Source organism: Haemorhous mexicanus, chromosome 6 (genome assembly GCF_027477595.1).
Source record: "Haemorhous mexicanus isolate bHaeMex1 chromosome 6, bHaeMex1.pri, whole genome shotgun sequence".
NCBI classification, from domain to species: Eukaryota; Metazoa; Chordata; class Aves; order Passeriformes; family Fringillidae; genus Haemorhous; species Haemorhous mexicanus.
In genome coordinates this window covers 38,363,341-38,378,127 of record NC_082346.1, presented here as the reverse complement: position 1 = coordinate 38,378,127, position 14,787 = coordinate 38,363,341, and the positions used below count along the sequence as shown (strand labels likewise).

At 37.7% G+C, this 14,787-nt stretch overlaps 1 protein-coding gene across 3 annotated transcripts in view; it reads left to right on the top strand.

Annotated features, from left to right (window-relative positions):
- PRKD1 (protein kinase D1) overlaps positions 1–9,760 on the top strand; it is a 113,186-nt gene extending 103,426 nt beyond the window's left edge. For all 3 annotated transcript variants that reach the window (XM_059849843.1, XM_059849842.1, XM_059849844.1), the window contains 2 exons: positions 6,575–6,660; positions 8,789–9,760. In XM_059849843.1, coding sequence (XP_059705826.1) covers positions 6,575–6,660; positions 8,789–9,007 — 305 coding nt within the window. In that variant the 3' untranslated portion in view covers positions 9,008–9,760. The remainder of the gene's footprint in view (positions 1–6,574; positions 6,661–8,788) is intronic.
- Positions 9,761–14,787: the final 5,027 nt, after the last annotated feature.

The following is a 14,787-nucleotide window of genomic DNA, read 5'->3' as shown; positions in this document are numbered from 1 at the left end:
TAACTTAAGAAAATGAAAACCTTTCAATTTTGTAGGTCTCAGATTTCTCCATAGGGAATTCTGATTTTTACCTAAGTGGCTGCATTTTTCCATGTTTTTCCAGTGACTTCACTCTTTCAAAAGAACACATCCCAAAACCCGATTCTGTTTTTGGATGTCTAAATAGGATTTTAACACATTACTGCAGATAGGAAGCTTTTGTAGTAGATGTTCATTGCCCAGTCTATTTCTGCTCTCTCTTCAATGTTGGTCAAGCCAGGCTGGATTTCTAAATTCACTGAATTGCTGTTTGGCAATTAGAACTTAATTCAGTCCTCATTGTGGCACTTTGCTAGATACTCACATAGAGGAATCTACTTGCAGAATTCTGTTTTGTAGCTTTAAAGTTCACATGTCTCAAACATGGAACCTGTTTTTAACAGCTTTACTGTTTGTTTCCAGTTTTGACCTTTCAGTCTACTAAATTTGCATCATCTCAAGAAATTTAATTTTACTTAGCTACATGATACAAGAAATAAATACTGCTAAATATAAGGATAGAACTCCGTGATGGGTTTTTTCCATCTCCCTGTTAGTATATTTTATACACTATGTCTTCACTGTGGTAGCTATTTTTTTGAATGGTATGGTCCTAAAATGTGCTGTGTCAAGATTAGAATTATTCATAGTGTATTTCATTTTGCTGCCCTATTTTCATGAAACATTGTATTCATAATTCTTTTTTCATCAGCTACCACCAGCACAGCTATTGCTACTAACCTGATGGGCTGTGTGATGTACATCACACATCGTTGATTAGGTGCTTCACATTACTTAATATTTTTAAAATAACTTGGGAAGAAACAATGCCATTCCTATCATGCATTAAATTTGGTCATGGTGTCCCTGTTACAATTCTTTGCAGTCATATATAAATACCATGGCTGCCTTTGAGTCAGTATTTATTTATACTTCTTCCAACATAATGTGAATAGAAACTCTGAGTGCTTCACACATTAATGAGAAAGTCACATGAATGAGTGAGCATTGAGTATGAGGAGGTCGATGCATGTTATAGCTCAAAGATGCTCTCTGCCTCTGTAAATGTTTAGCTAGCTATTGAAAAGGAGGTCTTGGCTCTTCTTACACATTTGCTTGGATAAATTAGTATTAGGAAACCTCTCTTGTAGGGTACAGCTGAGAATTGCCAAGGATTTCTTTTGAGAGTACAGCTGAATCTGTACCTGAAAATCTCAGCCAGCTGAAGATCATTTTATGCTAAAATAACTGCATGTACACTGGAGCATTTGTCAACCAAGCTGTATTGACTAGCAGCAGGAAAGGGATTTGTGTGCATGAAAAAATTAATATAATGATGACCTCTAATCAATTAACCTATTCTTAGAAAAATCCAGGGTCTAGGAAGTCCTGGACCTCCTGTATTAGTGGAAGCAGCTTAAATTTGTTGCAATAAGAGTAGGTAGTAATCTAGGTGTACTTCAAAAATTCTTAATCAATTATAAATTTATCATTAATTTAGGGCTGCTTTTTTTAATATCCTTAAGGTGATTTCTTGTTTATAACTTATGTAAAAAGTTTAAATCTGTAGGGAAAGACTTAATAAATTATATGTTTGTGATAAGGTTTTTCAGATATTTTGTAAACTTCTGCAGGGCACATCCTAGCTGAGTTAAAGCAGTCATTCCTGTGAAAAGCAATTATTGTGTTAGAGTGAAAATTGTGACTTTGTCCATACTACAATCAATTATTTGCCATGTTAATAAACTTTCATGAGCAGTATAGAGTCATGAACCTTCTGACTGTGGAGGTTCTTTCCAATGAATTGAAACTAAAGAGCTATATTTCCTAAAATCAGAGAGATAAAGAGCTTTCTAAAGTTTGCCCTTGAATTTTTCTGTCGGGGATTCAGCTCAATGATCACCTGTCTAAAAGGCCAGTACTCATTCTACTGGAGTAGTTGGCTAGTTTATTCCCTTTAACAAAGTCTCCAGCTCCTGGAACTTTGTAAGTCCTCGACTGACTGTTTACACTATCATGGAATGTAAGCAGGAGCCCATAAAAAGGCAAGCAGGAGTCCATAAAAGTGTTAGAAAAAGCAATTCCATAATGCTCTTAGAACTTTCACTCAGGTTGCCTTCTTGGTGATAACCTGGTGCATTCCTGTAGATTGTGTGCAGAGCATAGGTGGTCTTTCTTAATCCTCTGAATCTATTTAATTATAGATTTTACAGAGGAATACTATAAAATTTTATGAAGCTCTAAAATGTCTGATAAAGATTACTTTAAAACCCGATTAAAAAAAAATCAGTGAAAATTCATGAAAATACTTAAAAATACTATGTAGTTACTACTCTCTCCTCAAAACTGCTTTATCTTCCTAGACAGAATATTTAATTTTGTGACAGATGATGCCCAAATTCGGCACCCTGAAGTTGTATGTCTAAAGTAAATGTTAATGCCTTCCAAATTTTTATCTTCAGCGTTTTTAAGTAGTAAAACTCAAATTTTAATCCTCAAACAATTCCATGTATTTGTTTTTTTTTTTTTTTTAAATTCAGAACTTGAGTCAACATGAATCATTTATTCATTTTAAATGAATTGAAGCCAGACTAAGCTTTGTAAGATAGTGGCTGTCAGGATGCTGTCAGAACAGGATGAGGATTTTGTGAGTTTAAACACAGAGGAAAACAGTGAACTTTCCACAAGTCTTTTAGGCATTTTAATTCCAGCACTCACAATGTCAACAACTTCCTAGATTCTTCGTTGCTTTACTGCACTGTTCTTTTGTTGCCCTGCCTGTATCTATCACTTGCATCTTTGCTCCTGTTACTCAGACAGAACTCTTACAGTTTCAACAAGTTGCATTTCTTGAATTACATGGTTTCCTGATAAATAGTAGCAAATACTCTTTGCTGTTGAAGCTTGTGTTTTCTTCCTGCACCTAAGTTTGAAAACTTTGAGTAATAAAGCAAATAAAATTGTATCAGATAGTTTGAGTTTCTACTTCGTGTGTACTGCTAGTGGTCATGTTGCATTTCTGCTTATTTACTTGTTTGTGTTTATTTCTTAAGAGACAAGGGATAGGAAAAACTTTCCTGGCAAAAAGAACTCTAGATAAAAAACGAAACAAAACAGCAAAACTGGTTACAGAGACAGCAATATTCCAGTGGTGAAACAAACAGACTGTCTGTGTAAACTGCTCTCAACAGCTCAGTACTGACAATTGTAACCATCCAGGGAAGCTGCCTTTTCACCCTCATCATGGTTTTTTTCCCTGTCTTTTTTTGTGCACCTTCTCTAGTGATTTTTTCTAGACCAGTGCATTTCTGGTCTGTTCAACAAGCCATTGGTAATTTCCCCCAAGAATACAAAGAAATATGTTATTACATGTAATACATCCTTGTGCTGAAGTGAAGAAAGGGGTAAAGGGGCCCCTCATCCTGTTGTAACTTGAGGGAGATTGAATAGCTAAGTATGATTTCATCACTTGTGAGGCTCACAGTCATATCTGCTTCCAGTGGGTTGCAGAGAAGGGATGTAATAGAGACATTATCAATCCTCAGTGGCAGGAAGAACATTCAGTAGGTACTTGGCAGTTACTGAGGCACATGCTGGGGTATGTGCACCTACATCGCCGCAGTTACCAGGACAATCAACCCTTTCATCAAGTTCTTGACCTATTTTCCAAACTGAGATTCATAGTAAATGATTGAAAAATGAACTCTGAAGATCATACACACCCAAATACCACTGGAAATAATAAAGAAATGGTGGCCCTACTAAATTCACATTCAGCACTGGCTTATATATCAAAAGACAGACTGAAGTCTTACTGTAATACTGCTGAATTTAAGGGTAAATTGGACAGTGTTACAGAAGATGCTGATGTTTGTTGATACTGCAGTGGGTAAGGGACTATGTTTTCCTCTCTGAAACACCAGATAAAAACAATGGTCACCACTTTTTTATAGGTGGTATCAAAACCGTTGTGTCTGACTGACTTCCCAATCTCTTCCCCATAGCTTGGAACCTGAGAATGTCTCCTGTTAATAAAGAGGAAGAAGATTAATCCCACTATTTTGAAAAACAAATGAGTTTTAAGAATGACGGCATCTGTTAGTAATGGTCCTACTGCATATCCACTGGCTTTCTTATCCTACATACAGTTCACCAGCATTTTGAGAGGGAACAAAACAAATACAAGTTAGAGAATTTAGCATTAACTGTACTTGATGCTAAAAGAGTCAGGAGATAACAATCTGTTTGTCCACAATAGAAAAGTAAAATTAGGACCATCTGTTTCAGGAAAAGAATGGCTCAGAGCCTCTGGCAATGCTTTCTTTGTCAAAAGTCCTGAGATTTATTTTCTATCACTCCCATGATTGCTTTGATTTCCAAGACAGTATTCATCACCAGGAAGTCAGGGCTGCTTTAGTGATAGTCTCCTAATGCCAAGAATAGGCTTGTCTGTCAAATTAACTGTGTAAATTCAGATAGACTGCCATGTACATTCCCATTTTCCTGGACATTGTTTTCGTTGTGCTCTGCCCCATGGCAGAAGCACGCATACAGTCCTAGATGGCAAATCGAGCCTGCAGAGAGGAAGCCTCTGTTAAAAAAGAAAAGCTTTTCCATATTCTTGTACAAAATACAACCTCAGAGATGATTGGTTTAAAGAATTCTGTCCCATCTCATGCTCTTAAAACAGACAAGATGATTATTCAGCTCCTTTAATACCCAGCTGGCAACAATATTCATCTGACGTGTCTCAGACCCGGTGCCCCTCAGTGATGCCATGAGTCTGTGTTACTTTCAAGACCATCTTTCCCTGTCACCATGATATAAACAGAGAAATAAAGATGTAAACCAGCATACATTGGACGTGCCAAGGGATAATGTGATGAAATGGAAAAATTGCAGGAATATTATCATTCCTTGTGGCTAGTCAGTTATTCTGGAATAACAGTAACTTTCCTCCAGAACTCATGCTGAACGTTTAGCACCACCTAATAGGATTTAACCTTTCCTTATAGCCTCTTTTTTTTTTAATGTTTTTCTGTAATTGCATTCAAAGCTCAGCAGTCTCATTGCAGAGATTTTTCCAAATGGGTCACTTGTTGCAGTTCCATGCAGTGGTCATTGGCTCATGGATCTCATCCCTTCAGGCACCACAGCACACATATCTATAGGGTGAAAGACTTGGCTTTGTTCAGCCTGGAGAAGAGAAGTTTCCAGGGGGGACCCTATAGCACCTTGAACTACCTAAGGGAGTCTACAAGAGGGCTGAACAGAGACCTTTTACAAGGGCATGTCGTGATGGAACATGGGGTAATTGCTTTTAACAGAGAGGGCAGGTTTAGGTTGGTTATTAGGAAGGGGTTGGATATAAGGAGAAAGTTCTTGACTGTGAGGGTGATGATACAGTGGGACAGGTTGCTCAGAGAGGTTGTGCATGCCCCATCTGTGAAAGTGTTCAAAATCAATTGAGCAATCCAATCTAGTAGAAGGTCTCCCTACCCATGGTAGTAGAGTTCTTTAAAGACCTTTCCAACCTAAACCATTCTATGATTCTGTGAACCTCAGTGAATCATTGACTCCAAAACCATAGAAGTCATGAAATTTGTAAAAGACACCATTCTCACTTTTCTGAAACTGCCAACTGTTGACTAGCAAGTAGAAGCAATGCTCAAAAAGAATAGTAAAGTTCAAAAGAATAGCAAAGTTCAAAAGAATAGTATTGCAAGACATGATGACTTATGAAACCTGATTTCTCCACTCAGGCACTGGGAAGGTGCTGCTGTCAGTTATAAGTGACACTGAAAGTCTCAGAAAAATATATACATAGGTATTGTTTACTGTGGTACCTGAAGAATGCTGTTCTTGGGAGGTAAATGTTAATGCTCAAAGATTTGGCAACAAGGGAATATTTTTACTCAAAGTGGCCTTGCACCTTGCTGCTAAAAATGTTGGTGTAGGAAAACTCCATTTATTATGCCTAGTGTTGCTCATCCTCTGCCTCTTTTGAGAAGAATTCACATGTAGAGGTAACACACTCTCACAGACCGGCTTGAGCCTCGTGCTGGGAGAGGGATCACAGAAGCACAGCCTTGAGATGAACTGTGGGTGCACACAGCCCCTTGATATATCGGGGGGCAGTGCCCCCCTTCTGCCAGGATGAGCTGAGCCTGGCAGAGCTGGTGTTCCCGTGCCTGTGCAATGGAATAAACCTTCTCCTTGCATTTCAGCTGTGGCTTGGTGGTTGCCTTGGTTGCCTCCATGTGTCAAATCACACAACTGTAGACCTCGCTTACATGAGTTTCTTTTCTCTTGAGTAGGATCTGTATGAGAATTATTTTCAGGCAACTGCTCGGTAAAGCAGTTGTAATCCCATTACGAAGGGTTGCATGGGCGCCTTCATGTACATAGGCATTGACTGCAATTTGTAAAAAGCTGGAGTAAGAAGGGATAACTGCCCTCTTTTTACAACTACCATGTCTGTGTATCTCTCCGTTTGCATGTCCTAGTTGAAAGAAATGCATTTGAACTAACATTTTCCAATATTATTTCTTTTCAGCTATTGATCTCATAAATAATTTATTGCAAGTGAAAATGAGAAAGCGCTACAGTGTGGACAAGACGTTAAGCCACCCATGGTTACAGGTATTTCTCAAGATTCCATATTTTTCTTTTGCGTTTGGACTCTAAATATATTAAAAAAATCTTCATCTTTAAGCACAGTAGAATCTAAGAAAATCTACTAACCTGAATATGATTTTAGGTCCTTAGAACTTCATTCTTGTTCACCAATTTACCTATGGTTTCTCATTAATTTCTGAAGCATTAGATTCTAATACTAAACAGCTACATGCTGTCAAAATACATTGAAAAATATTTTATCATTTTTGTCTACTTAGAAAATTACCTATATTAAAAAACTCCTTGTAGTCATTTGACTTACATTATTTCATTGCCTGCAGTGTACTCTGATTCACTTCTTATTAAAATTATTCAACGGGCTTTCACTTCACAGTCATCACAAAAACTAATGAAATTGTGTGCTTGCCAGGAAAATACATTAATCACATTCAACTGAATTCTTCACATAAAAACTGAGATGTAAGGAATTTTTAAGATGCTAGCAGTCTCTGTCTTGTGCTCACCATATGATATGTTATTTTTTTTTATCCGGGCAGCAGCCAAATCATTGCAAGTTTAAGGCCTAAGACAAAGCAGTGAGGAGCCAGGATCTGTTCCAGCATTGTCAGCCAAGGACTAGGGAGGCCTGGGGGCAGCCCAGGCCAGGGCATGTGTCCCTCCCTGGAGATTGATAGGCTGAGACCAGACCAGTCGGATCTCCCAAGGGAGCTTTGTTTGCATCTAGGAAAGTACTCATGGCACAGGCATGGCATAGACCAGATGCATAATCCCCAATCCCATAGGAATCTTTATCAAACCAGGAAACTGAGTCCTACTTTGGTATGTTATAGCTGATACTGTGTCTCAAAGTAGATGATGACCTTCTGGTATAAAAGGGCTGTAACTGCCCATGCTGCACCCCGCCTTTCTCAGGGACATTATTCTGGAGCTTGCTTTCTTCCCTTCAGATTTCCTGTCCCTCACTAGTAATGCATTTGCTTGAGTCTTTGGGGACCAGAAGTGTCTGGGCTGAGGCCTACAGCAAGGATGCTGGCTGTCTTACGTGACAGGACAGGGTCCTTCTCCTCTAGATCCACTTTTATTGCTTGTCTAGTAGTGGGTGGAGGTGAACTAAGATGAGGCAGTTCAGCAGCAGCTCTAGTGCCAGGGATGGGATGAGTCCTCTGTCTAGAAGAGTCCTACCTGCAGGCTAAGGAAAGATAACAGTGGTTATTTTTCCTTATAGGGCAGTGAGACTTAGTGGTGTTCTCTGGGAGGATGACTCTAGGAAATGTCCCAAAGTATATGCAATACTAAAGATGAAAGCTTTATGTATTTACTTTGTTTAGGCTTTATGGTGCTTTGGCTATGTGGTTAGGATTGTGTCTTAGGCTGAGACAAGTTGGAGGAGAAAAAAGAAAACTGGATACAGGATCATGAGGAGAGATTAGTCTGCATGGGGCTAGGATTGGCCCTATTACTGCAGCTACATGTGTGCTTTGGTTGGGAATAAAAAAAGAAATTATTAAACTTGCGTACTTTGGACGGATGAGAGGCAGTAGTGAATGATGGTCTAAACAGCATGAGACTCCATCCTTACATTTGACTGTCAACATGGAGTTCCAAACTACCTTAATGTTTAGATGTATATGTTTCTTTGAGCAAACCAGGAATTGCCCAAGTTCAGAAAAGATTTTTCTAGCCCAAGCTGAATTTATGTTCTGCATTATTATAGTGAGATACAGACTTAGCTGTCTTGACTGATACAGATCACTAGAATGTATTTGTATGATTTAAAGATGCTTCTTCTTCCTTATCCATCTTGTGACTAGAGGGAGGAATTGCTTTACCACCATGCCTCAGTTAGATATTATGGCAATCTATACATATCCATACATTTTGCACAATAACCTGTAACAGCTCAACACTATAATTGTGACAGTTCAATTAATTTAATTTATCAAAAAATCCCCTAGAAATGAAATCTATATCTTTAGGTAGATTTCACATTTGTATAAGATTTTTTCCATTCTAGAGCAATAGGGATGACCTTTAGATAGCTGAGTTAATAGCACTTTGATTGTTATTGATAGCAGAAGGGAGTATAATTTGTTTTAGGAAATCTAAAAGTAATACTGTTATTCTTTTTCAGGACTACCAAACGTGGTTAGATTTAAGGGAACTGGAATGTAAAATGGGGGAACGTTACATCACCCATGAAAGTGATGACTCCCGGTGGGAACAGTATTCGGAAGAACATGGATTGCAGTATCCAGCACACCTTACCAGTCCAAGTGCTAACCATAACGAAAACACCAAGCTAGAAGAAACAGAAATGAAAGCCCTCAGTGAGCGTGTCAGCATCCTTTAAGTTACATCCCCTATAATCTGTCAAAACACTGTGGAATTAATAAATACATACGGTCAGGTTTAACGTTTGCCTTGCAGAACTGCCATTATTTTCTGTCAGATGGGAACAAAGCTGTTATGCTGTTACACTGTTGATATATCTGAGTTGCCAAGACAAATCAACAGAAACATTTTTGTGTGACCAACTGTGTTGTATTTACAAAAGTTCCCAGAAACACTAAACTTGTTATTGTGAATGATTCATGTTGTATTTAATGTATTAAAACCTGTCTCCACGGTGCCTTTGCAAACTAGTGTTTTTCTTACTTGAGCCTAATTTTGGTAAGAGAGAACTTTCCCGGGAAGATCTCGGGGGTATTTTGTGCATCGTTAGTATTGTAATTGTAAGCAAACTCTTGAAGAGTAGATTATAACTGCTGTTCTGTGAACACCTTCTACCATTTGGATAAAAGCTTTATTTAGTGTTCTAAAAAATAGAAAAGGCAAAAAATAATGAATTGCATAGAATTGTACAGTTTCAGATAACCTGTGTGTATGCATTTGTATGTTTATGTATATAGATACACATGCACACAGTATAACTTGCTCTTAAGCCTAAATGCCTTAGTAAAATATAAACTGCAGCATGTCACTTGTATTTCCCCTTTTCTTAAAATATTCTTCTCTATTATGAATATTCTCTAATATGTACATTCAGAAGCTAAATAACGTGTTGACTTTGTGTATGTTTTCAATAAAAGTCTTGTTAAAATAGGTTCATTGGTGAAACTTTGTTTAAAATAACCCTGGAGCGGCATCAGAAGTATGTAGAATAAATTAATCCGTCATTAAGAAGCATGGAGGTAGGTGGGAAAATGCTGCTGGATAACCTCTGTTCCTATCACACATATTTTATAAGAACCTAGTGGATCTGGTTTTGCTCAGTTTGAAACACACTGAGGGAGTGGGGAAGTTGAGGATGCATTAAAGGAATTTTAGTTTTTTGAGAAATGGGCTACTTCTGCTTTTCCACTGAGTTCCACTGAACTGACAAGGTACTGCAGATCTTTCTTGCTCCTCTTCCCCTGAAAACTTTAAAGATACTAATTGTCATTTCTAACAATCACTTAGACTACCAATGCTAAGCCATTTAGTTTGAGCAGTGAGACATATTCAGGCTGCACTATAAAGACATGTGACAGAGGAACTCACTGAAAAGCTGAAATTTATTCTATGCCATTGTCTATCTTGGAAAAAAATAGTTAATGTATAGGTATTGAAGACTGAGGTTGAAAATGAAAAGATGCATTGGGCCAGAGGCAGAAGGACACAAAGATAAGAGCTAATAGCCACATATGGTAAAGCTCCATTGCTCAAATATTTGCTTTATGTTAGAGTCATGAGCTCTTCATTACATAAACCCATTCTTTGTCCTGAGAAAATTTTTGCCAGATACATAGCATCACTAAAGCCAGAAGAATTTTTCCTCTATATTTTGCACCTCTGATGGATAGTTAGTATGTACTTTGGAGGAAATGAAGAAAAGGCACCTCTATTCAAACAAAAAAAATTATATTCTAAAAAATTAAAAGTATTGTAAAAAATTATTTATAAATCTCTTCTCCTTCTTCCCCATCTTCTTTCCCTACTCCCACTTCCAAAGAAACCAAAATCCTTTTCTGCTTAAGGTCTCTCATAATCATGGCCTTTTGACATGTTCTGAAGCAGCTCTTGTTGGGCAAGGTCAAATGTGTCGACTATTCTGCCATGCTGTATTTTCTGCCATATCTATATTTTCTGTCAGGATGTTCCTACAAGACTAAATATTGGCTAATCATTGTTTATTTTTCTTTCAGCCTTAAGCTTGACTATCAATTGACTATAAGGTAAACATGAAAATAGACTTGAGCTGAGTATCAAATTTTCTGTTAGTAAAAGTGCATGTGCTTGAGTATATTTAAAAGTAATTCCACTTGCAGGTGCACTGGTGGACTCATGGATATAGAAAGATTATATCTATTCCATTCTATGAGTACTTCAGGGGCCAAGTCAAAGAAACTAACTTTTCTAAGAGGAAATAAGGAGAATTACCAGAGTTATATAAACTTTCTTCAGATGCTGATATCAGGACTGCTCATAAGGAGTCCAAATATCACAGAAGTGCCTTAATTTTGTTATGTCATTCCCTTGTATTAACCAGTAACAGATTTAGAGCTCTGCTTTCATATTGATCAATTTAGGTGAGTTGGGATTTTAGTAGTGACTTGGTTTCATTTACAATTAGTGTACTAGCTATTGAGCTAAGGTAGTTCTCAACAAAATATTCTCAAATAACGTACTGGCACTATGTTCTTAATCATGGACAGTAGTGTTGAAATTTAATGAGAAAACAAACCACTGTAACTTTCAACAGCATGTTTAAGAAGGTGGGTGACAAAAATAAAAACTGCTACTTTCAGTGAAGAAAGAAGAACATTGAGTACTTCTACTAAACCCCAATGTCTGCTGATTTCTTACATAACAATGGTTGGCATGCACATGAGTTTGCTAAGCACAGACCTATGTTAATAAACTTTTTCAATTTCATGGAGCACTTTCAATAAACTGTTTGCCAGTGGAGCAGAGACAAAAGTATAAGTAAACTTCTGTCCTGAGAAACTTTCTGACTAGCCACTAAACATGGTTTCCAATAAACTCCTATTACTGGGGGCACATTTCGCTTTTTTCCTCTCTGTGCCTGTTTTATTTTTTGTCAGGGTTTTTGAGTGCTGAAGCTTGCTTCATCACTATAAGAAACTTGTGCAATATTCATTGCTTTTCAAAAAATAATCTGCCTTTAGCCAATATAAGGCATTAAATTTTTCCCTGCTGTTGTTCAAAATTATTACACTGTGAAATCTGAGTTGTTTGCATTTTAGCCAGACAGATGAATTCACTGATTCCTAACTCCTAGCCTAAATGGAACAGACACATCAGCATCAAAGTGTACTGAAGCAAATCTGGGGTTGTGTTGTCCTGTATACTTTTCCTTTGTTTTTTTTTTTTTGTTTGTTTTTTTTTGTGGTTTTTTTTTTTTTTTTTTTTTTTTTTTTTTTTTTGTTTTTTACACAGGAAAAAGGAATGGTGAGCTACTCTGGCAATATTTCCATGGCCTGTACCATTTTCCATTAGGCAAACAGTTCCTGCACATGCATCATGGAAGAAAAACCAACAGTGGTTTTGCTGGATAGAAGTGTTGACCTGTTGTCGGTATTTTTTTTTTCTGCTACACCATATCCTGTGCGTATCAAGCACATGTGTACAGGTAATCATAGAACTGAAGACACATTTATTGTGTCAGAACTTAGCTGTGGAGTGAAGAGAAGTATCCAACAGATACTTGGAATTCAGAATTTCTGATTTATGTGAAGTTGCCATTTTCACTTCTACAATCTTTGGTAATTCAGAAACAGTTTCTCCAGTGTCTTGTCCAGTTTACCTAAACCAAAGTGAGCAAAAGCGTGCCCTTGTGCAATTTGTACAGCTCAAGTGTCATGCAGCTGCTCAGCCAAGTGTCACCATCCATCCGTCCATCCACATCTTCACTCACAGGATGGAAAGGAATTCCCATCAGTATGCCTTTCTCTCCCATTGTCTCAGATATGTATCAGACCTCCTCATTCTTATCTTAGCAGAATCTCTTCAAAAGCAGATGGATTTTCTACTTTCCATGTTTTGCGTCCTCCCTACTCTTACCCTTCTACACCTCACTCCTGAAAAGCCTTCCTAGAGTCTCATCTCTCCAGGAGATAATAAACAGCAAATCCTGTTCTTGTGTCAAGGCAGTAGCTATCTGTTCTTCGTCTTAAAAACAGGGGTTTGTTTGAAAGATTATTTGTTTTACATTGTTAGATAAACCAACATCTCTCCTGCACATCTGAATTTTTCCTGGACCATGAAGTCATAGACATGATAGGGAAAATGCTAACAAGCTGATGCATATATTTGGCATCCTTTCAAATAAGGGAGAAAGGAAAAGGAAAAGAAACCTACTAAGCAAATTTTAAGAATTAATCACTAGGCAGGTTAACCTCCATAATACTTCTTCAGTCTGTAAGACTGGGCAAAAGATTAGTGTTGGATAATTATGAATTATGGTGCAGTATTATTCAGCTAAATGTACCAAAATATTGGCAACCTGGAAAAGCTCTACTTCATGCAGATGTTCCAGAGAATAGTACCTGTAGTTGTTTAGCACCCCAACTTAGCTAAACTTACCACTTTCATGGAGAAACTAGTAAGTTTTTTTTCCCCTAGAAAAATAGATCAAAATGTACTCAACAAAGGAAGTCAGGCATATACTGCACTGGCCATCTTCTGCCTCACCAGACCTGTGACATCTGAACTAAAAACTCATATTCCTGGGGTTTTCCATGCATATGCCAGGTGGGAAATAACCAAATCAAAAGTAAACCAGAGGAACTCTCTTGGTAGATCAAGCACTTTCCAGTGGTGACAAATTTGACATGTGAGTGGGATGCAATTTCACTTTGCTTTTTGCTTACCTTGTTTCTAGCAACTGAAGGGAATCAATGCTGAAATTGGAGTCTACTTAGTGAGCTAATATTTGTCTGTGCTTCTTGATGTATTGTTGCTTTATTTCAGAGAACAGGGAGCACACATAAGAAGTGTAAACTATTTTGCTGCCTTACTAAGCACATTGACAAGCTTGAGCATCACCTGTTCACAAATAAGAATTTAATTAAAGTCTACTTCAGTTTCAGGCTGAAAACTTGCTCTTTTGAAAGGTTCTATGAAATGAAATGTTTTGCATGGGCATCCAAGCACTAAGGTCCTAAACTAAGGGAGTCTATCTCTTCTGTGAGTCTGGAGAACCTGAGGCCTCACTCTGCAGAAGTCTGCCAGGCAAGGTGCCAACCAGGGGAGCTAAAGGAAAACAGGCATGATGAAAATGTGCCTTTAAGGCAAATGCCAAAATCTGTAAGCATGTGTGTGCTGCCAAAGTTTGACAAAAATTGGCAGATTCTGTTGAGTATTTCTATCAAGACAAACTATTTTTCAATATAAATTTATGATACATTTGCCAACTATAACTTAAATAGTTTTCTGTATAACTTCCAAGATGAATAGTGACTTATTAGTAATGACCTCTGACACTTTTCATGGGGACTCTTTTTTCAGAGAGTCCTAATAACTACCCTGTGAAAAGTAAGTATGTGTTATGGCTCCTCTGTTGACTTAGGCATATAAAAACATGAGTTATTTGAGCAGCTAGGTCACTGAATTTAATACATGGAAACTTAACTGACATATTGTTAAAAAAATAAAAATTGACTTGAGGGACCTGGCAGTAAACAGCTGCAACATTTTAAGATGTTACTGTCTCAGCCTCCAGCTGTTTGTTACTGGCCTTATAACAGAGCAAAAATAGAATATTTCAACTCTTCTGGCTGACACTCAGAAGAATCTAAGCACAGTTTTTATCTTAACGTTTAAGTTAATTTTTCCAGTTGTGAATTAGAGCTGTGATGCTTCATTCTGCCATCTCTGCCATCTGCAAAAGGGGCAGGAAGGCGGGTGAGGGGATTCTGCTGCTGTAGCTGTTTGCCAGAAGTCACAGGTCAGAGTGCTTAACTGTATTTCTCAAAAGCGAAAGACGCTTGCAAGCATGAATCCCTGAGGGTTTCTGGGTGTGTCAGACTTCCTGATTTCTTCTGAAGTAGCATTTAAGGTCCTCACAAACTAATTAGGCACTGTTGCGGTTTTTAACTTGCCACTTTGGCTCATGGCATTGTACTCTAT